Source organism: Saccopteryx bilineata, chromosome 4, assembly GCF_036850765.1.
Source record: "Saccopteryx bilineata isolate mSacBil1 chromosome 4, mSacBil1_pri_phased_curated, whole genome shotgun sequence".
NCBI classification, from domain to species: domain Eukaryota; kingdom Metazoa; phylum Chordata; class Mammalia; order Chiroptera; family Emballonuridae; genus Saccopteryx; species Saccopteryx bilineata.
In genome coordinates, this window is record NC_089493.1 from 180,943,637 (window position 1) to 180,965,787 (window position 22,151).

The following is a 22,151-nucleotide window of genomic DNA, read 5'->3' on the forward strand; positions in this document are numbered from 1 at the left end:
GGTCATCTTGTAGGCAGGAGGCTCATAGAGAGCAGAGACAAAAGGAAGGAATTAGGAAGGAGGCTGAACGAAAAGAGAGAGAGCTGAGGAGGAAGCCATGATTGCAAGAGCTCAGAATAAGAGCCCAGGAAAGGTCTTGCTTCAAGTTATCTGTAAGCCGGCTCACTCCCCAGCTCAGGGTCCCCTTCTTCACAGGAGGGATGCATGCTCACTGGAAAATCTGAAATGCGCATAATTGCCTCTCTGTTCCCCCATGGACTCCCAAGGCAGCTAAGTGTTCCTCTTTATAGTGACAGGTTTTTTTTAACATGGTTCAGTAGGCCTTGGTTGCCATGGCAACTTAACCTCCAGCAGTCACGGGGATGAGATAAGTAGGAAACGGTGCTCTGTTGAGGCCTCAGGAAGATGAGGAGATGCACCAGGAGTGGAGGTGGAGGAGGGTGGGTGGGTCCCCAAAGCCTTGGATCCTCATGTCTGCTCTTAGCACCTCCTGAGCATCAAACTTCCCCTGTTTATACCCTGAGAGGCGAACTATGGATAGGACTACAAGGAAAGGGAAAAGTTTTCTCAGGCATCCCTGCCTGGGTGGTCACTTGCACATATCCCTGAGGACAATGGGACACTCAGGATCACAGACGGTCAGAGCTGAGAGAGACCCCAGCAGTGTGTAATTCCAACCTCCTCTGTTCATAAGGGAGGAAATGGCAAACCAGAAGGGGGAGCCACTCACCCAAGATCACACAGCACATCAGCAGCAGAAGTGGGAAAACAAAGGCTTAGGTTTTCAGTACCATTCCCGGCCCTGGGGAGATGGGGGCCAGGCACATGGCAAAGATCGGGGCTCCCCAAAGCTGTGCAGTCTGCTTTCTGCTTAGACAGCTGAGGAGATCCCTGCTTTCTGGGGCTTTTTACTTTATGAAGCTGAAATTACATGAGTATTTACACGATGTATCAATTGTTCTCATTCAAGAGGGGGAACCAATGGCAAAAAATAAAAAAGGAAGCAAGGAAGAGAAGAACGGGTGTGACTCAATGGCCACCCATAGGGCAGGCCATGTAAACTGCAACAGCATCCTTGTGGACGACTCTGAATAAGGCATCAAAGTAGCTTTGTACAGACCAGCCTAAGAAATGCTGAAAGTCATACTACTGAGTGGGAAAAAAAGCTATTTTACCTGCTTTACATGTAAAATAAACAAAAAATATTAAAACCCACAAAAGACTGCTGCATTAAAAAAAAAAAACTGGAAAAAAAGCAGAATGCTTTAGTTATTTTCTCCATGTCTCAGGGAGGGAATTGGGATTAAAGGTCAGTAGGGACTTTACCTCTATCTAGAATGTCTGATATTTTAGAAGAGAAATATATTCATGTGGCGGTATTGAACTAAAGGTCAATATAAAACATAGAAGTGGTATATAGTAGCTTTAGAAAACCTGGCAGGGCCTGACCTGTGGTGGCGCAGTGTATAAAGCATCGACCTGGAAATGCTGAGGTTGCCGGTTCGAAACCCTGGGTTTGCCTGGTCAAGGCACATATGGGAGTTGATGCTTCCTGCTCCTCCCCTTGTCTCTGTCTCTTCTCTCTCTCTCTCTCTCTCTCTCTCTCTCTCTCTCTCTCTCTCTCCCTCTCCTCTCTAAAATGAATAAAAAATAAAAAAATTTAAAAAAAAAGAAAACCTGGCAGGCCACTGAAAAATATGAAGTAAGACATTCCTCTTTTGTGTCATCTTTTTCTAATAGATTTGCAGAGTTCTTTCTGGATCTATATGGGTGTATATTCTGCAAACACCTATCATTCTGTGACTTGCCTATTTGTTTTTCACAGATTATTCATATATTATTAATTTGTAGGTGGAAGGACTACAAATGTAAAAGGTGATTACTTAGACAAAGGTATATTTTCTTCTTTCAGTTAGGTGCGTATAAATTTTCTTAGAATTCAGGGTACAATATTAGTACAGGACCCCCAAACCTATGGAGTGTTGTGTTTGCTTGGTGCTTGTAATTCAGTTGTAAGGCCCATACAGTACTAGACAGAATATGCAGTATTATGTTGGATAAGTTGTGTCTAGTATTATGTCGGATAAACAGAATTGTTCGTTTTCCTTTGGATGGACATTTGAATTCTTTACAGTTGGATGCTATTGTGAATGAGGATGTCACGACTACCCTTGTACGTTTGTCTTGGTGACCCTGTGTTCTCATTTTGATCAGCCAAGTACACAGCAGTACGATGGCTGAGTCGATGTGCAGACCGCTGTTCAGCTTCAGGAGATATTACCAACAGTTTTACAAAGCAGTCGTACCAGCTGATTTTCCCATTCGGTGAGGTATCCGAGTTTTCATTCTTCGCATCCTCATGAACTCTTGATTTGTCTGTCTTTTCAACAGTCATGGCCATTCTGGTGGATGTGTCATGGTATATCTCATTACGGTTTTTTATTTCCCTGCTGACTAATGATGCTGAACCTCTTTCCACATGGCATTGCCCTTTGGACAGCCTCTTAGTGCAATGTTGTTTGATATTTTCACTTTTTTTTTTTTTTTCCCCGAAGCTGGAAATGGGGAGAGACAGTCTGACAGACTCCCACATGCGCCCGACCAGGGGCAACCGCTCTGCCCACCAGGGGGCGATGCTCTGCCCCTCCGGGGCATCGCTCTGTGGCGACCAGAGCCACTCTAGCGCCTGGGGCAGAGGCCAAGGAGCCATCCCCAGCGCCCGGGCCATCTTTGCTCCAATGGAGCCTTTGGCTGCGGGAAGGGAAGAGAGAGACAGAGAGGAAGGAGAGGGGGAGGGGTGGAGAAGCAGATGGGCGCTTCTCCTGTGTGCCCTGGCCGGGAATCGAACCCGGGACCCCTGCACGCCAGGCCGACGCTCTACCACTGAGCCAACCGGCCAGGGCCTGTGGCTGTTCTTTATATATTGTGGATACATGTGTGGCAGATCTACTCCTGCAGCTTGTCTTTCGATGAAGGTTTAGTATACTTATCTTTTTTTCTCCCTGTAGGGCTGGTGCTGTTGTGACTTATTTAAAAACATCTTCCTTACTCTAAAGTCATGGATATATGTTTAATTCTGAAGTTTTAGAGTTTAGCCTTTCAAGGAGTAATAGGCCTCTGAGTGCATTATGTCTCTGGAATTAATGTTTGTATTTAGTGGGAGAAATCCAATTTCATTTCTTGCCGAGTTCTCCAGCACCACTGATTGAAAAGACCTTCTCCTCCCTGCTCCGCAGTGGTCAGCCTGTGTCATTTATCAAGTGTCCACACAGGCGCTGATTGTGGCAGGCTTGTCAATATTTACATCTAATCTGAAATGAGTTAGCATTTCTCAAGTATCTGTTTATAAGTCTGTTGTGTTTTTAAAGGAAGCTCTGTTATTAATGACTAGCATTCCTCCTAGTATTTTTTACCCCGAGAAGTCATAAGGTGGTCATTAGGGTTGTATTCCATGGTCACTGTGTTTTTACTCAAATTCTGTGTGGTTTTTGACCCATCGGCCCATTGCTTGTTATGCCAACATGCACCAGGAGAGGGCCCTGTTCACTCACGGGAGGGAGGGAGGAAGGAGGGGAGGAAGGAGGGGAGGGAGGGCAGGACCGAGGCCTGGGGAGGAGACAGCCCTGCTGCACCTGCCTCTTACTGCCGGCGCCTGTTTCTTGCCATTGACCCTGTTGCCCTGTTGATTTCTTCTCTCCTCCTCACAGTGGAGTGGGCCACAGCCACGCTCCCGTCAGTCATGAGAGCACCTGACAGGAGGTGAGGCGAGTCTGGGCCCAAACTCAGAATCGCATGTTGGTCAGATCTGGGAAAATCATCAGAGACCATCCAGGGCAGGCGTCTCGGCCTCAGCACCACTGGCGTGTGGGGCCAGATAACCCTTTGTTGTAGGGCCCCGTCCTGTGCACCGCAGGACCTTGGGCAGCATCTCTGGGGTCTCCCCACTAGATGCCAGTAGATGTCACTTTCGGTTGGGACAACTGAAAAGGTCTCCAGATACTGCCTACTATGCCTTTGAAGGACTGAACCTCCCCTTGTTGAGAACCACCTCTGTGGTGCATTCCCCCATCCGCAGAATGGAGAGTGAGGCCCCGGGAAAGAGACGACCTTCCCAGGGTTACAGCGAGTGCGGGAGTTGGCCGGGGACCAGGATCCTCACAGGTGGCATACTCAGGGACAGAGTGCCACTCCGCTGAGCTGTGCCGATGGCTGTGTTGGTTTTTCGGTTCTGGTTTTGGTTTTAGATTTTTTGTTTTAATTACAGCTTCACATCTGGCCCCGTTATCTCTTGCTTCCCCTGTATAGTCCTTTTTAAAATTTTGTTTTGTTTTTCTTATTACATAACTGTAATAAAGTCGCAGCTGGAAAACCCAGAGCAGCAGAAAGAGGGAGAAGAGAGGCACGCTGCCCTCCACAGTGTGACCACTGCTCACATTCCAGAGGGTTCCTTGCAGAGGTTTTTATTTCAGCATATTATTTTCTCCTACATCTGTTTTTATTTTGTTTAGTTATAAGAGTAAGATTCACCGAGTTTGCAAAGAGCAGGCAGGATGAAGAGCCCCTGATCGGGAAGGAGTCTCCCTGAACTGCCGTTTCCAAAGCTTGGTCACTGAGGTGTGCTTGTCACGGTTCTTGCTGCGTCTGCAGACCCACTGGTCCTGTTCCTTACGGAATATTTATATTTCAGTTAACAAATTACTTTTTTTTTTTTTCATTTTTCTGAAGCTGGAAACAGGGAGAGATAGTCAGACAGACTCCCGCATGCGCCCAACCGGGATCCACCCGGCACGCCCACCAGGGGCGACGCTCTGCCCACCAGGGGTCGATGCTCTGCCCACCAGGGGGCAATGCTCTGCCCATCCTGGGCGTCGCCATGTTGCGACCAGAGCCACTCTAGCGCCTGAGGCAGAGGCCACAGAGCCATCCCCAGCGCCTGGGCTATCTTTGCTCCAATGGAGCCTTGGCTGCGGGAGGGGAAGAGAGAGACAGAGAGGAAAGCGCGGCGGAGGGGTGAAGAAGCAAATGGGCGCTTCTCCTGTGTGCCCTGGCCGGGAATCGAACTCGGGTCCTCCGCACGCTAGGCCGACGCTCTACCGCTGAGCCAACCGGCCAGGGCAACAAATTACTTTTTAACTTAAACTTCTTTTAAAGGAAACCTTTCTATCACTCCCATTGAAAATTCATTATTTCTTTTCACCCTTAGAGAGCAACCAGAATAATCAGTTCCACCGAAACAAAGCAAGGTGGTGGCATTCCAGCCACTGCCTGCCTGGGCCTCTGCACCCGAGGCCTGCCCCTGCTGTTAAAAATAGAGGTTGGCACGTGGTGAAGAGGGATTAGGATGTGCGCTTAGGAAAGGTTGCACGTGGAGACTTTCTCACTGAAGTTGTCAAAAAGACTGATAGGAAACTGGAAAGGCGTCACTTGCTCACCACCTGACTCACTAGTATGGAATACCATTTCCCTGTATCCCCAAATTCATACTCTTTGGGAATTGCCAACCTTGGAGGACACTGACATGCACTTGGGGTGGGGGCTACCTTCTAGGCCAGCTCCTCGGCTGTAGATCTTTCCCAGTTGACCAAACATGATTCTAAATCAGAACAATAATTGTTTTTCCACCTTGACAATTCAGGGGTTGGGGGAGGTGTGGAGGTGAGACATAACCATACATAGCATTACACAGGTGAGGCACAGATTGCTGGGGAAGCCCACACACAGGGACGGGTACACAGAGCAGGAGCACCTGGAATAGACCTCACCTGAGCTCCCCCACCCTCCCTCCCCATAACTGGAGCTTCAGGTGAGGGCTTGGGAGCTACAGCTCATACATTCTATACAAAGAAGGGTTGTGGTGGGTGTGGGAAGCCTAAATTCTTAACATCAGTATGCAGGAAACACGGACACTCACCATCCATGTGCATCCATATAAGGGAATGTTTAAAACAACCCACTGAACTCTCTGGTTAGGCCCCGCCCCCCATGCCTTTCCTGCCAGAATACCAGAGGGGATTCCTGTGGGGTCTTGACCTCCAGTTTGCCAGCTCATTTCTCTGCACTTACTTGACAGAAAAAAACATGTGACGTTCATATCACTGTTATTTGTCTTTTTTGTTGCCTCAAAACTCAGAGCAAAATGCTGTTTAAGGAAATATTAAATTTTGTTAAATTTAGATTGCTTTGATGATGATCATTAGGAAAAGCAGCTGCAAATGGCACATTGTTTTCACCCAGAAACAGAGCCTGAAGGTGGAGTCTATTGTTCTCCATGAACTTGACCTGCTTAGGATCATATTGATCCTTCCTTTTTTTTTTTTTTTTTTTATAAATATGCATTGTAAATTTTTATGACATCCTCTAACCAAGAGAAATCAGTCTGCAGTGAAACCTCATGGACTAAGTCGGGAACATGAGGATTTGTGGTATTGGATGGTCTATCAGTTTTAAGTGAAGAGAAACAGAAAAGGAAACTTTTAAGACTAAAAGAATCACCAAAATAAAATTCAAGGAAGGAGTATCTGGAAGTGGGTTCCTGACCCTTTGCCTTCTGACCAAAAACCTTTTCACTTTTAGCGGCTCTGTTGGCAAAGAGCTGTTTGCATTAGGGCTTGGTCCTTATCAATCCTGTCGTGATTACTTCTCTCACAGCCCCAGTGTGCTAGTGGTTGTCCTACCTAAGCAATAGAGTAATTAGCATTACTGTGGTGCATGGCGGGTGTGGACGCATTAGAAAACCCACCCTGGTTGGATCCCAGTTCAAAAAGAAAAAGAAAAAAGAACCATAGAAGAGAAGTTTTATGAACTGAACAAATGCTGGTATTGCCTGCATATGATACGATATCAAGAATGTCTTTTAACATTGGAACCACAACACTGAGGACGTCCTTGTTTTCAGGAGCTGCGCGATGAAGCGGATAAGGCTAAGAAATGCAATAGCTTTAACTTACTTTCAAGGGAGTCCAGAAACCGTTTTGGGTCAAAGCAGATATGGCTGTATGGTCACTGAGACTCTACCCCAAGGGTATCAGGATGTTCATTATTCTTTTCTTTTTTTTTTTTTTTTTTTGTATTTTTCTGAAGCTGGAAACGGGGAGAGACAGTCAGACAGACTCCCGCATGCGCCTGACCGGGATCCACCCGGCACGCCCACCAGGGGCAACACTCTGCCCCTCCGGGGCGTCGCTCTGCGGGGACCAGAGCCACTCTAGCACCTGGGGCAGAGGCCAAGGAGCCATCCCCAGCACCCGGGCCATCTTTGCTCCAATGGAGCCAAGGCTGCGGGAGGGGAAGAGAGAGATAGAGAGGAAGGAGGGGGGAGGGGTAGAGAAGCAAATGGGTGCTTCTCCTATGTGCCCTGGCCGGGAATCGAACCCGGGTCCCCCGCACGCCAGGCCGACGCTCTACCGCTGAGCCAACCGGCCAGGGCCTCATTATTCTTTCAGGAGTTTTATTTCTTTATTTTTCATAACACAAACTTGAGGGAGAAGAAGGGAGAAACCACATGATGGGATCTGAAAAGTTAAGAGAAAAGGCCATGTGCAGACAAGATCATGATATGTAAGAAGGAAAGTTAGGAGGGTTTGTTTTTTCCTGCTTGGCGGGGCCCCAGACCTTCTGTCTAATTGCCTTTTAGACATCTTCTCCTGAATGTCCAGACATGAGGAATTTACGTTGCTCAGATCTAATGTCAGCTCCCCCCTGCCTGCCCACCAGCGTGTCCTCTGACCCCGTGAATGGCACAGCATAGGTGTCATTTCCTGTCTGCCCACATCCAGTCTGTCACTGGGTCTTGGACACCTGCCCCCTCCTCTCCTCCTTCTGCTGGTGGGTGAGATTTATTCTTGGTAACATATGCCCTTAGGTACTTCTGCCCTCATTTTTTAAACTTATAGAGTCATCTGCTAGAGCCCACTCTGCCACCACTCGTACCGCCCATCTATTTGAGTTACCAGCAGGAAGCGTCAGTTCAGATCAGGGAAAGGCACATGAAGCCCCGGAAGCCGGTCCAAATTAGAAAGAGGCCACGTGGGACCTGTGCCTGGCCCTCAAAGATCACCCAGAATACCGCTGTTGGCCACCCTCCTCCCATGGATCATGATGGGAGACTTTACTGCTGCTTCCACGACTCTAAGATAATAATAGTAATAATTAATAATAATGCCTTCTCCCTGGGCTCAATTTAAGAGGAATGTTTTCCAAACCAGACTCTCTGAGGGTTTCTATCTTTGCATTCTTGCTACGGTGGGGTTTACAAGCCGGTAAAGCATTAGGGGATAAATAAAATTGCAGGGCTGGTTTTCTGTGTAGCAGCTATAAATAGAGCTATAATCCGGTCGTGTCACTCTCCTGCTTAGAACTGACAGGTGTGTTGTTGCTGGACTTAAAATTCTTTTTTTCAAGCTCACCCAGCTTCCTGCCATCAAACCTTAAACCTGTCTGATCTTACACCTGTACTTTCTTCCTACTTTCCTGTTACCATGGAAGCCAAGGCCCCAGAGCAGCGATTTTCAACCTTTCTTACCTTATAGCACACAAAATCCTGCGGCACACCAAAAAAAAAAAAAAAAAAAAAAATACATGTTTTGCTAACTTGACAAAAAAAAATTGGTATAGTTTTGATTTATTCACACCAGGCAGCTATTGTTGTGTTGGCTATTGTCATTTTTAAAATTCTAACTCCCAGCTTTAACCCACGAGGCCCGGAGAATTCAGCTATGCCTACCCCTCCCACCCTGGGTGACGTAATTTTGTCATCCCTGCTGGAAACCATCGCCCTCCCCCCAAATATACACAAACCCTGACAAGATAGCATCCTGATCGCCAGTGAGAGCGGAGGGGCTGAGCCTCCTGGAAACTGCCCAGCCGTCCTGACACTCTAGCACTGGGCTTCGTCCTGCTCTGGTATCTGGGAGGCCGTTGAGATGCCCACGTGCTTCCTGGGGACTGTGCGGAGAGCGAGGCGGAGAGCGAGGCGGTAGGACAAGGCCAGGGGCGAACTGGGTGGTGCTAACCAGTCTAACTGGATGGTGCTAACCAGTCAGCTGTTTCGGTTTCCAGGCAGCAGGATAGAAGGGAAGACTAGGGGGCCGGGGGGCAGGGAAGCGGGTGAGGGGTGTCTTTGTTCCAATTACAACTTAGACTTGATTCCACTTTTCCCCCAGTCCGTGAACTTGCTGATTGCACATTCCATTGATCTGCAATGCACACAGTCCCCTGGGGCCTTTGCTGTTGCCCTGGCCGGCGTCTCCCTCCCCGCACCCTGCATTTGGGGTGCAGCTGGTGATTCTGAAGGAGGTGCGTTCTGGGGACAGGGTCCACCAGGCCTAATAATGACAAGTAGGGGAAACAGCTGGTGAGGACAGTTACCACGCGGCAGGTTCTAATTGGCCACTTAGAGGTTTAAAATCAGCATTCCCAACTTGAGACTTGCTATGAGCACAGAGGACTCCTCGTGCTTTTGTGCTTCTCAAGGAAGACCTATGTCCCATCCGGGGCTGTCAAACTCAGCAAGCGCTGCAGAGTGGAAGAGCAAAGGCAGGCTGGTTTTAGGAGGGAGGACTGTCCAGGCCTGCAGCCCTGCCAGCCGCCCCCTGCCCCACAAACCCCAGCCAAGGATTTCCTGCTATTTGACATCAGCAATCCTATCTGTGATCTTATCTGCCCTCTGATTGCGGTGCACCTTTCCTGCCCAACCTCCCGGCCCCTCTCAGAGCCATCCCTGCGTCACTCTCAGCCCTGTATTCAGTTCACACTTGACCAAATGCCTGTTCTCCGTAAGCAACTTGATGTGATCTCTCCCAACTCCCAATCTCCAGAGCCCCTGGCAAAGTTGTGTGCAACTTCTGTTGTACCTAAAACCCACTGTTTTGTTTCCCAGTCACAGATGCCCTTGCCTGTCTGCCCCACGACATGGTGGGCTTCATTGAAATCTAGTTTTTCCACTCTTACCCATCACCATGTTTCCTGCAGCGTCCGGGCCCCTCTCGTGCCCGGGAACCCACTCCCCAGGCTTGGCGGGGCCCCAGATCTTCTATCTAATTGCCTTTTAGACATCTTCTCCTGAATGTCCAGACATGAGGAATTCACGTTGCTCAGATCTGATGTCAGCTCCCCTCTGCCTGCCCACCAGTGTGTCCTCTGACCCCGTGAATGGCACAGCATAGGTGTCATTTTCCGTCTGCTCACATCCAGTCTGTCACTGTGTCTCGGACGCCTGCCCCCTCCTCTCCGTTTCCTTTGCCACTACCCCAGGCGCAGCGGTCTCTTGCTTGGACTGTTCCAACACCCCTTTTACTCTTCCCTAATCCTGTCTCTCTCGCAGCCAGAAGGTGAAATTGCCGATCTGATTAGGCCATTTCCTTCATGAAGACCATCAAGTTATTGTCCAAACACTGAAACGAGGCTTACAAGACCCTTTCCGGCCTGCTGCCTGCCGCCTGCTCACCCCTTCTTCCTTGTCTCCTGTCACCGCCCCCCAGCCCCGAAAGCTGCTGTCGGCCCCTCACCCACCCACCTTCGTCCCTCTCACTTTGGGGCCTTTGCAGGTGCTGCTCCCCCCACCTGTCCAACACACGCTCCTGGCTCAGGTCTCAGCTTAGCATTTCTTTCTCCAGAAAGCCTTCCCTAGCCTCTTCCCGCAAGTCTGGACCGGTTGTCCCTTGTGTGTTCCCAAAGCCCCCATGCGCACCCCAATTGTAGCACTCACGAGAACTGCCCAGCTGTACTCGTTGCCTCCTCATCTTGGTAAGGAGCGTGCCTCAGGCCCGCCTCACTTCCTGCTGTAGCTCCAGCATTTTGCAGAGAGACATGTGCAATGGACGGATGCCTACTATTTGTTGAATGATTGAGTGACTGAATGAAGGAAAGAAGGAATGACTGAGTTCATTTCTGCTCAGGCTATATCCTCGTCAGAATTTGCACCTCCCTGTTTGACCTCTAGGTAGTATTGTACCCATGTTCTCTATAGTCCTCTTGTTGACCTCTCATGTCAGATAAAATGTGAGTCCTGAGTATGGCTGGGCCTTCCGAGAAGACGCGCTCTCAGTCAGAAGCCCTGCTCTGATTCTCTGTGGAAGCACAGACTTCAGAACCCCGGGCTTGGGCTAGATTAGACAGCTCAGCCTGCAGATTGCTTGGTGGAAGACCTGAACGAATGAGGGCTCTGATCAGCTTTCAAAAAGAAAAAGGCGTAGGAGGCTCCCAGGGTGGAATTTGAATAAGTCTTTGTGGAATGGATAAAAGTGAGGGGAGAATTTTTGGTTTGAGGGTAACATATAGGTATAAATTTGACCACATAAATGGTCTAGTCATAATCATACCCACAGATCTTCAAAACTTTGCTGCCTGCAAATAAATTGTCTACACAGGCCCTGGCCGGTTTGCTCAGTAGTAGAGCGTCGGCCTGGTGTGCAGGAGTCCCAGGTTCGATTCCCGGCCGGGGCACACAGGAGAAGCACCCATCTGCTTCTCCACCCCTCCCCCTCTCCTTCCTCTCTGTCTCTCTCTTCCCCTCCCACAGCCAAGGCTCCACTGGAGCAAAGTTTGCCCGCTCACTGAGGATGGCTCCATGGCCTCTGCCTCAGGTACTAGAATGGCTCTGATTGCGGCAGAGCGACGCCCCAGGATGGGCAGAGCATCGCCCCCTGGTGGGCGTGCCAGGTGGATCCTGGTCGGGTGCATGCGGGAGTCTGTCTGACTGCCTCCCAGTTTCCAGCTTCGGAAAAATACAAAAAAAAAAAAATTGTTTACACAAATTTGAGGTAGAGGTTACCTGTGGGAGTTGGGGAACAGAGGTGTCAGTAACTTCCCGTTTCTTTGGCTAGAAGATGACTCAAGACTCTTCATTCTTCAGACAGCGTAGATATGTTACACATTTTTAAGAATGTAGCTGTTAGGACCAAACACCCAGCCAGTGAAGGAAGAGGGGATATACTCCTGTCAGATATGCATAAGGTAAAAAAAGTTTTTCGGGTGATGATTTTTAAAGTAATTTTCTCCTGGTTCTGTTTTTGATACTTTTACTCTTTTTCATCACGTGTATGTAGAATGGGGGAGGGCGATACTTCAAGCATCCCGAGGCCTCAGCTGCACGGACTGCCCTGCTAAAGCGATGGGGCTGCAGGGAGGTGGCCCCGGTCTCAGTGGCGGCCCCTCTGCTTCCTCATTGCTGTGTGGAGCTGGCGGGGAATGCCAGGAATTTCACCTTCCCGAGAACCTCCCTGTCCTTGCCCGTAGGATGGGGACCATAAGAGCTACCTCACAGGATGTTCTGGGGTATAAAGCAGACAATGGGTACAACGTGGCATGTCTTGCTCAGTAAATACTCATTTCCTCTCCTTCCCTGGGGAATGAGGCGATCATGTTGTTATAGATTCTCAGCTCCAGGGAGACTCTATAAACCCTGAGAGACTGTTTAATCCAACCTCTTCATTCTGTTCCCTTGAAATTGTTCTTAATTGCACCTGAAAGCAAATCAAATCATATAGATGAGCTGATGATGGACAACATTCTTCTTGGCTCACTGCATTTCTACCCACCTGCCTCCCAGGCTCCAGGCTCCTGTTATAGGTTCCTCTGAATATTTCCATAATACTTCAGATGAGGCTGATCCCTGTGTCCCTTTTTTTTTTTTTTTAGTGAGCTAAGGGGAAGCAGAGACAGACTACCCCATGCACCCTAACCAGGATCCACGTGGCAAGCCTACTAGGGGGCTCTGCTCTGCCCATCTGAGGCCATTGCTCTGTTGCAACCAGAGCCCTTTTTTTAGCGCCTGAAGTGGAGGTCATGGAGCCATCCTCAGCGCCCGGGGCCAACTCACTCTAATCAAGCTATGGCTACAGGAGGGGAGGGGAAGAGAGAGAGAGAAGTGAAAAGGGGAGAGGGGGAGAAGCAATGGGCATTTCTCCTATGTGCCCTGACTGGGAATCAAACCCAGGACTTCCACACAAACCGGGCCAATGCTCTACCACTGAGCCAACTGGCTAGGGCCTATCCCTGTGTCTTAATTAGCCACTTCAGGTGACACTTATTGACTCCCTAGTTGAAAGATGAGATTTTTAGTTCATTTGCATCTCTCTCCTCTCTTCCTCTCAATATTTTATTATAATATTTATTGCTTGTGTTGTTTTCCCTTGTAATCAGAGATAACACACTTATATTGTGTGTTTGAATAACGTTATTTACTGTCCGGACTCCTTTCCATGGAAGGTGGGAAACGAACACTCCTGATATTTCGTCTCTTACATTTACTTTTTATATCATCCCAGCTGTACTTTTTGTAACGTTTGTATTTTGTCCCGTACTTGTCATTTGTCAATTATAGCCTAAACAAAAGAAGAACAAAACAAAAACATAACTATTTACAGTATTAAACCTGTGTAAATATTGCTACAAATATTCCTTGCTGGATCACATGGCACGCTAGGATTCCTTCCCTCTGATTCCAGCGTCAGGACCCCAAAAGCTCCTTATTTTAGAGTTGAGAATTAGTTATTTCGCCAGAGGTTGCCTTTTTTTTAAGTAACATAGGTTTAATGTAGAAAATCGAGTAAATACATACAAGTAGGAAAAAAACGAGGAAGAAGGATGAGAAGGATAGAAAACTTAAAATACTTGGAAATCTCATTACATGGAGCGTTCCTTAGCAATGCCTCACATAGGTCATACGGAGTAACCAGTAACATCAAAGAGGAAATACATCTGGGCCTGTGTAAAAAATAGGAGAGATGCTCCATTCCTTTACCTACTGCAGACATTCAACTTTGATCCCACGCACTGATTGAGCATTTACCAGTTATTAGGCACTGTGCTCACTATTGGGAATAAAATATGGTCAGAAATGGGCATGGTCCCTACCTTCATGAAGGTTACATTCCAGTAGGGGGAGGTAGACATTAATCAAATAGCGACCCATGGGCACATAGCATACAGATTGAGCTCAAATGCCGAACAGGAAAAGTGGGTTCCTTAGGACACAAAGCAAAGGACCTGCATAGTCAGGGAGGTATTGAGGGGGTCAAGGAAGTCTTCCTGGAAGGAAGGATGCTTGAATTAAGAGTTGAAAGGATGGGAATTAACTAAGCAAGAGCGGGTGAGGGAAAGAGGTAGATTAGAGAGCCTTCCAGAGAGAGGGTGTAAATTCAGTGATGGGCACACAGAGGTGCATTCAAATAACAAAGGCTGCCCTGTCTGGAGCAGGAAGCGCCCGGGCCGAGTGGGGAAGGAACGCCCTCGGAACGCCCTCGCTGTGGACTTCACAGGCCAGCGGCTGGACGGGTTCCTGGGCAAAGTCGAAGGCCAAGTGTGGATCCTTTAAGACTGAGATTGGACAAGAGGGAGGTCAGCCATTAGCATGGGCATCCACAATGGAAGCTTGTTCAGATCCCTGACTTAGGCCTTAGTGTGTTCTGAACCGAACTGGACATTTCTGTCAGTCGCAATGGCCTCAGCAAACAAATGCCAAACAAATACCTTCCACAAAAGGTGTTGCCGAGTACGCAGCCACCTCATCATGCAAACGGCCACGTAGCTCATCCTCTGGGAGCTCCCAGGCAAATGCCTTCCCACCTTCCCTAGGAAGCCATGGCCTTCTCTCTTTCCTCACCTTCATCCACAAATGGCATTACAAGGTAGAGACACACAGGAAGCCAGCATGAAGCACCCCCCACCAAGAACCTTTGGAGTCCTGCAGGCAAGCTCAGGGTGGTGGTGGGTGCACATGGGGGGGGGGTAAGTGGGACACTCCTGTCTCCCCAAAGAAATCTGAGCTGGAAGCTTGCTGTATAAAGTGAATAAATCAGCAACACTGCTCTTATTGTGGATGCCCGGAGCCTCCTTCCCCTTTCTCCATCCCCTAACTCTCTCCCAAGATCAGTTTTACTCACCAAACAAAAAGTTGATAGTTTGTGCAATAGGCAACTTAATCTGCTAACAAGACGTTTCCTGGATCAAATGAAATTCTGAAAGAAAATAAGAAAGATAAGAAAATTTTGAAGTGGGGTTATGTGTACCAATCCTCTGCTTGAAATATTTCAGTAGTTCCTCATTGCCCTTCACATAAAATCCAGGCTTCATATCATGCCTATGAAGCCCCACATGAACTAGTGCCTCCCTACCGTTAGGGCCTCAAACTGTACTATGATTCTTTGTATCACTGTACTTTCTGCCCCAGGCCCTTTGCACTGGAACGTTCTTACTTCATATCTATGTGATTGACTCCTTCACTTCATTCTATTCTTTATTTAATGACTTTCCTTGAAAGACTTTTCCTAACCCTTCTCTCAAGTGGTTCCTTCCCCTTTCCCAGTCATTCTAGCTTTTTACCCAATTGTGTTTTTATCACTATCTGAAATTTCCTGATTTATGTACTTGTTTTTATCTGCCTCTATGAACTAGACTGTAAATTCCATGAGTGCAAAGATCTTGTCTAACTTGTTCGACATCATATCTGCAAAGCCTAGAACAGTGCCTGGTGTTCAATGTGTACTCGTTGGATGAATGGCTATAATAGTATTTTTGTACTTGGAAGATAGTCATATGGATAAGTACATTCATTCATCTAAGAAACATAAGGGATAACAAATATTCATTTAATAAATACTTAGTGAGAAACTAATCTGTCCTAGGCACCAGGAATAGGAATCAAACATAGAGACAACATTCCGTCTACGGCCATACCACCCTGAACGCGCCCGATCTTGTCTGATCTCGGAAGCTAAGCAGGGTCGGGCCTGGTTAGTACTTGGATGGGAGACAACACTCCTTCCCTTAAGGAGATCAGAAAGATGTGGAATCAGGAGACATGAGGACCGGTTGGTGATGGGAAGGGAAGAAAAGACTGAAAATGAGCCCCAGGTTTTAGGCTCCGGCAGATAAGGAGATGATGGTGCCGTCCTTTGAGCAAGGGAACCCAGGTGACAGGGGAGGAGGAAGTCTGCTTTAGACATGCTGAGCGGTGGCATATCCAGGTGGCCCAGCAAAGACTTGGCTTTCTAAGCCTGGAGCCTGAGAGAGAAGTCTGGCTGGAAACAGGGCTGATGACTCCAAGGTGATGCTTGTCGTCATGGGAGCAGGTGAGACAAACCAGGTAGAATAAACTAGGCAGAAAAGTAAAGCAAAAAAATAAAGCAAGACCTTGGAGGAAACCAACATTTAAGGGGTGGTTAGAAGTCAGACCTGCCAAGAAGTCTAAAAAGGAGAAGCCAAAGTGATGGAAAGCTGCGGAACTCATTGTCGTGGTGCTGAGGGAGGACAGTGCCTAACTCCTTAGATGCCGTGAGACGAGGACTGAACTTGGTGGCGGAGCAGTCCTCAGTAACCTTGGCCATGGTGTGATACAGCTGAGCGTGATATTTCCGTTTGTCGTGGGGGGAGTAAAGACTGGGGAATGGAGAGAGGGGTGCAGAGCTCTTGTGAGATGTTTGATCCTGGAAGGAGAAGAGAGAGGAAGGTGGCTACAGAGATTGGCTACAGAAGCACGTTTAGGGATACTCCAAAGAGCAGAGGCAAGAGCGTGCTTTGCACACGCCTGGGAGGCAGCCTCGGCTTAATACAGAGTCAGATTTTCTCACCATTAGTGTGGTTCACAAATGAATTGGGCTCCCTCCCAATGTCCTGGGCTCTTGATGACTGGAGGTTTTGAAGAGTAGCCTGAATGTCATATTAAAAAGGAAGTTAAGTCAGTATCTAGGCTTCTGTCATAAGAAACTAGAGAAAGAAGAGCAAATGAACCCCAAAGCAAGCAGAAGGAAGGACATAAGACAAGAAATGAAATCAGTATCATTGAAAACAAAAACTATAAAGAAATGTGAAGGAAACTACAAGGTGATTCTTTGGGGGGGGGGGGGATCCATGAAATTGATAAACTTTGCCTGACCAGGCAGTGGCGCAGTGGATAGAGCGTTGGACTGGGATGCCAAGGACCCAGGTTCGAGACTCCGAGGTTGCCAGCTTGAGCACGGGCTCATCTGGTTTGAGCAAGGCTCACCAGCTTGAGCTCAAAGTCGCTGGCTCCAGCAAGGGGTCACTTGGTCTGCTGTAGCCCCCCAGCCCCAGTCAAGGCACATATGAGAAATCAATCGATGAACAACTAAGGAACCGCAACGAAGAATTGATGTTTCTCATCTCCCTCCCTTCCTGTCTATCTGTTCCTATCTGTCCATCTCTCTGACTTTCTCTCTGTCTCTGCCAAAAATAAAAATAAAAAAAATTGATAAACTTCTAGCTAGACTGGCTGAAGGAAAAAAGAGAATATGCAAATTTCCATTGTCAGGAATAGTTATATTACTGCAGATCCCACAGACATCAAAAAGATAATAAAGGTGTACTGCAAACAAATCTTTGTCCATAAATTAAACTTAGATAAAAGGAGTAAGTCCTTGAGACACACTCCCCCAAAAACTCAGAAAAGTCGATTACCTGAATAGTCCTATAACTAAAAAATTCTATACCTAGTCTAAAAAGAAAAAAGCTTCCAACAAAGAAAACATCAGATGCAGATGTTTTTACTTGTGAATTCTACCAAACACTTAGGGAAGAAATAGTATCAATTCTGCACAGTCTCCAGAAAATAGAAAGGGGGGATCACTTCCCAACTTACCATACGAGGTCAGCAGCACCCTAACATCCAAACCAAAGACATTTGAAAAGAAATATGCAAATAATGTCCCTAATAAATATACAGATTCTCAGCAGAACATTCGCAAATAAAACTCAGCAGTGCTCTGGCCCTGGCCGGTTGGCTAGTGGTAGAGCGTCGGCCTGGAGTGCAGGGGACCCGGGTTCGATTCCTGGCCAGGGCACATAGGAGAAGCGCCCATTTGCTTCTCCACCCCCCCTCCTTCCTCTCTGTCTTTCTCTTCCCCTCCCGCAGCCAAGGCTCCATTGGAGCAAAGATGGCCCGGGCGCTGGGGATGGCTCCTTGGCCTCTGCCCCAGGCGCTACAGTGGCTCTGGTCGCGGCAGAGCGACGCCCCGGAGGGGCAGAGCATCGCCCCCTGGTGGGCAGAGCGTCGCCCCTGGGGAGCGTGCCCGGTGGATCCCAGTCGGGCGCATGCGGGAGTCTGTCTGACTGTCTCTCCCCATTTCCAGCTTCAGAAAAATACAAAAAAAAACAAAAAACAAAAAAACCCAGCAGTGCTTGAAAAGGCGAATGCATCACAACCAAGTGAAGTTTATCCCAAGAATACAAGGCTGGTTCATCATTCGAAAATCAATCAGTATGACTCACCTGAATGATCAGTTAGCCAAGTTTTCAGATTAGACGATAAATCAAAGGATCTAAGCTTAGATATAATGATGAAAACCAGGTTATTTGATTCACTGGTTAGGGGGAGAAACAGCTTAAGAAAGGGGGGAGGTTTCTCCTCTGGCTCAGGACCTGGGTTCCGGTCCTTCTCTCACTGGTTGGTGTCTGGTATGGAGAAAACCAGCCAGACGTGAGCCTTTACACAGAAGCATCCTGGATAAAGGAATTGGAGGGGTGGCCCAACTAGCTACTTCTATCCCACAGGCCTCGCAACTAAGCAGGCAAACATAGCCTGGGGCCGTCATCTCTGCTCGATCCCGCTGTCACTCATTCGAATTCTTCAACTAATTCCTTACAAGACTATAATGAATATGTGCTGCACACTCATTATGTGCCAGAAAGTTTGCTGTGAGGTTGTGCATTCTCTCACTCGGTCCTCACAGCAGCCCAGTAAAATAGGTACTGTTCTCATCTCCATTTTGCAGATAGATAATTAGGCTCAGAGAGGTTAAGCAACTTGTCAAGATTCCACAGCTAGCAAGTTGAAATGGCAGGATTTGAACCCAGGTCTGGCTGACTCCGGTGCTCAAATTTTTAGGAATGAAAATTCTTCCTGGTTTAAAATGAAAATTCTTTTTTTCTTTCTTTTTCTCCATCTCTGCTTGCAGTCTCAGGAGGAAGTCTGTGATTTGCTCCATGCTGCACCCTTCCAAAATATCTTACCAAGAGTCTTCATCAAAGGTAAGAAACCACTAACAGCAGCTAAATAGCCGGTCTGATTTTGAACTTCATGGTCACTTAATCCCAATAAACCCAGATCTCCAGTCCAGAAGGGATAAGGTTAAGGCTTTGGGCAGCTAGGGAATAGTTACAGAATGATATAATTGAACATGATATTCCAGGCTTTGTTTCTTCATCCTTCTAGAACACACCTAGTCTCTTGCCATCAGCCTTGGTTTAAGTCCTTTGAGTGATGGGGAACTCATCACCCATGAGGTAGATGATTCTATTGTTGGACAGAAAGACTAGAATATTTTTCCTTGTAGTGAGTCCTGACCACACTTGCCAGATCCAAAGAGAATAGTTCTACACACTCCATTCACGTTTTGGAGCGCAAATCCTTCACCGGGTCCTCTGAGAGCGGTCCCTTCCCCAGTGCCTGAATCTCATCTCTGCCGACTGCTCCTTTGACAGAGGGGGAGCGCCTGGAGGTCCGGATGAAACGCCTGGAAGCCAAGTACGCCCCGCTGCACCTGGTCCCGCTGATAGAGCGGCTGGGGACCCCTCAGGTACGGCCCTTCTATCGCGGCCTGAGAACCGGAAGGAGCTTCAGAGGGAGAGGGTTCGGTGGGGAAACTGAGGCCCGGAGAGAGGAAGAGAGTGTCTAGCCACGAAGCCTGTCAGTGGCAGGGCAGGTCTAGAATGAGATCTGCTGGCCCTCAGGCCTGAGCTCTCCCTTCCGCACCGTGTCCTCTCTCCTGCCAAGAAAGAAGGAAGTCAGGCAAGTATCTGCGCTGCCCCGGTTAGGTGTCAAGAATTCTGCTGCATTGTCTCTCGGAATTAAAGTTCCACACACCCTGTGAGCCAGCAGTTCACATCTGGATACCTTTGCTAGACACACGCTTCTAAGAACACCAGGTGTTTACTGTCACATTGTTTGTTAAAGCAAAAGCTGGAAACAACTTAAATGTCAATCAGTACAGAGTTGACTAAATCAAAGGTAGTAAAGTCATCTAAGTGCTGAGTCCTTGTTCTATAATAATGGAAAGGAATAGTCAGATCTAGGTGCATCAAGAGTACAATGGTCATAAGCACACGGAGGGGAATAAAGCAGCTTACACTATAGTTCACATAGTCTGAGGCCATTTGTATTTTTTTCAAAACACACACCGCAAAAACCATGTAAGTGAAACTTTTCCTAGAAAACGATACCCAGTTAGTTCAAAGTGGTGGCAACCCCTGAAGATGAGAGACAGAGATGGGGGGGGGGGGACAGATCAAAGAAGACTTCAGCTTCATGTGTGATGTTCTAATATTAGCAAAGATGAGTGAGCCCATGTGTGAATTCTGTAACTAAAACTAATTTTACAGAGCAGTCCTCCTGTGAACATGGAGATGAGTAAGACAGGACCCCTGGCCTTCAGAGAACTCACGGGCTATGCAGGGGGTCAGGAAAGAAGAAAACTGGAGAGAAACACAACAAAACCCATGTGCTGTCTCCTCTCAAGCTGATTTAAGCAATCTGCATCTTTTTTGTGTGTGGGGAGGGGGGGACGGGAAATTCAGGAGGAAGAGAAACAGGGCACCCTGGGGAGACAAGCCAAGGTGGTTTATTCTATTAGCCAAGGCTTACTGTTAAAGGTTAGGGATTCACATCCCTCTCGGACTCGCATTCCTATGGTCCTCTGTCCTGTTGTCACAAAAGCTCGAGTCTGAAGACTCACATCCTTGGCAGAGGGCAGAAGGCGGCCTCTTCTCTCGAAGAAACATGGCAAGTATTCGAAGCACACGGCAGGGTGTGATCTGCCCAGATGTCACCCTGACGAGTCAGACCCCCTGCATGCCACCCCCTCCCACTGAAGACATGACTAGACGTTCAGCGGGTAGGGCCCTCTCAGTCACCCCGGAGAGAATTCACAGGCTGTGGAGGGCACACGCTTCCTTCTCCGGCCTTCAGGGGCTAAACAGAGGCGATCCTCCGAAGATTTCCTTTTAGGGAGAAGTCCCCCAAGCCAGCAGCATCTCAGTGTGTCTGCCCCCCTGCTGGTGTCATCCTACAAGAATCTGGCTCCTCGCACCCAGGCTTTGGCATGTGTTTCCACTTAGAAGGCTGGATTCCTTCCCTCTTCTGGTCAACACCGTTTCCTTGCAACCGATAGAAATCTCAATTTGTCCAACGCTGAGGATTGGATAAACAAAAGCCTAGACGGTTTGCGGGAGAGGAAATGCCAGTTTCATAAATCTGCCTGCCCTCAAGGAATAGTCCAAAACGTTCGTCGTCCCGTGGACCAAAGAAAAGTTAACCAAGTAGGAACTTCCAAGCTAGCTGGGGTTCAGGAGACTCACAGAATCCAGGGTGGGGCAAAAGTAGGTTTACAGTTGTGAGTAGGCGAAACAAAATTTATTCTTGTACTAATTATTAGTCATTGTTGATTAATTATAATTAATCGTTATAATTATTTGCAATACGAACAATTGTAAACCTACTTTTGCCCCACCCTGTATCTAGCTCAGTGACAGTGATTCTGCTACATATTTAAAGTCGAGAGGTTTTGATACTCTTGTATTATTTGCGTTTGTTTCTGGGACAAATTGAGGTGACCTGATTTGTCGGCCGGTGCTCTCAAGAACACTCTGGCATGTGGTCAAAAGACAGTTGCCCTTGTCCTAGCCTCCCCCTTGAATTGTCATATAACCTAATGCTATACATTAGTTAATGTAAAGTATTAACTGACATTAATTTCTCAGTCTTTGTTTTCCTGTCTATGAAATGAACCAATAGCTGTCTTGTCTTCCTTGGCTGAGCTGCCTTTACGTGATCGTTACAATGAACAAATAAGCAAAAGACTCCTAAAAATACACAGAATTCTAGTTTTGAAAGGAATATTGAGATGCTGTTCTCCAAAAGTCACTAGATGTCATCAAAGGACTCCATGTAGAACTGGACCTCCATGTGGTTTCACGGATGCTTTTTCTGTTCCCTTGTTAACTCAGAAAAGAACAGCAGAGAGAGAGATCCCCCACTGAGTGGGGAAAAGAAGTGGGTAGCATTTATGTTAAACACAATACATACATGTCACCCAGCCACAGATTGGGGGATATCCACAGCACATAGTCTATAATATACTTTCCAGAGCCAAGAGGAAATGGCAGGTGTGCCAAAACAAACAAAGCACATGAAAGAAAAC

General features: G+C 47.7%; 1 protein-coding gene across 3 annotated transcripts in view; it reads left to right on the forward strand.

Moving 5' to 3' along the window:
• Positions 1-22,151, forward strand: part of CYFIP2 (cytoplasmic FMR1 interacting protein 2) — a 117,298-nt gene that overhangs the window by 87,178 nt on the left and 7,969 nt on the right. For all 3 annotated transcript variants that reach the window (XM_066273126.1, XM_066273124.1, XM_066273125.1), the window contains 2 exons: positions 18,912-18,984; positions 19,438-19,532. In XM_066273126.1, coding sequence (XP_066129223.1) covers positions 18,912-18,984; positions 19,438-19,532 — 168 coding nt within the window. The remainder of the gene's footprint in view (positions 1-18,911; positions 18,985-19,437; positions 19,533-22,151) is intronic.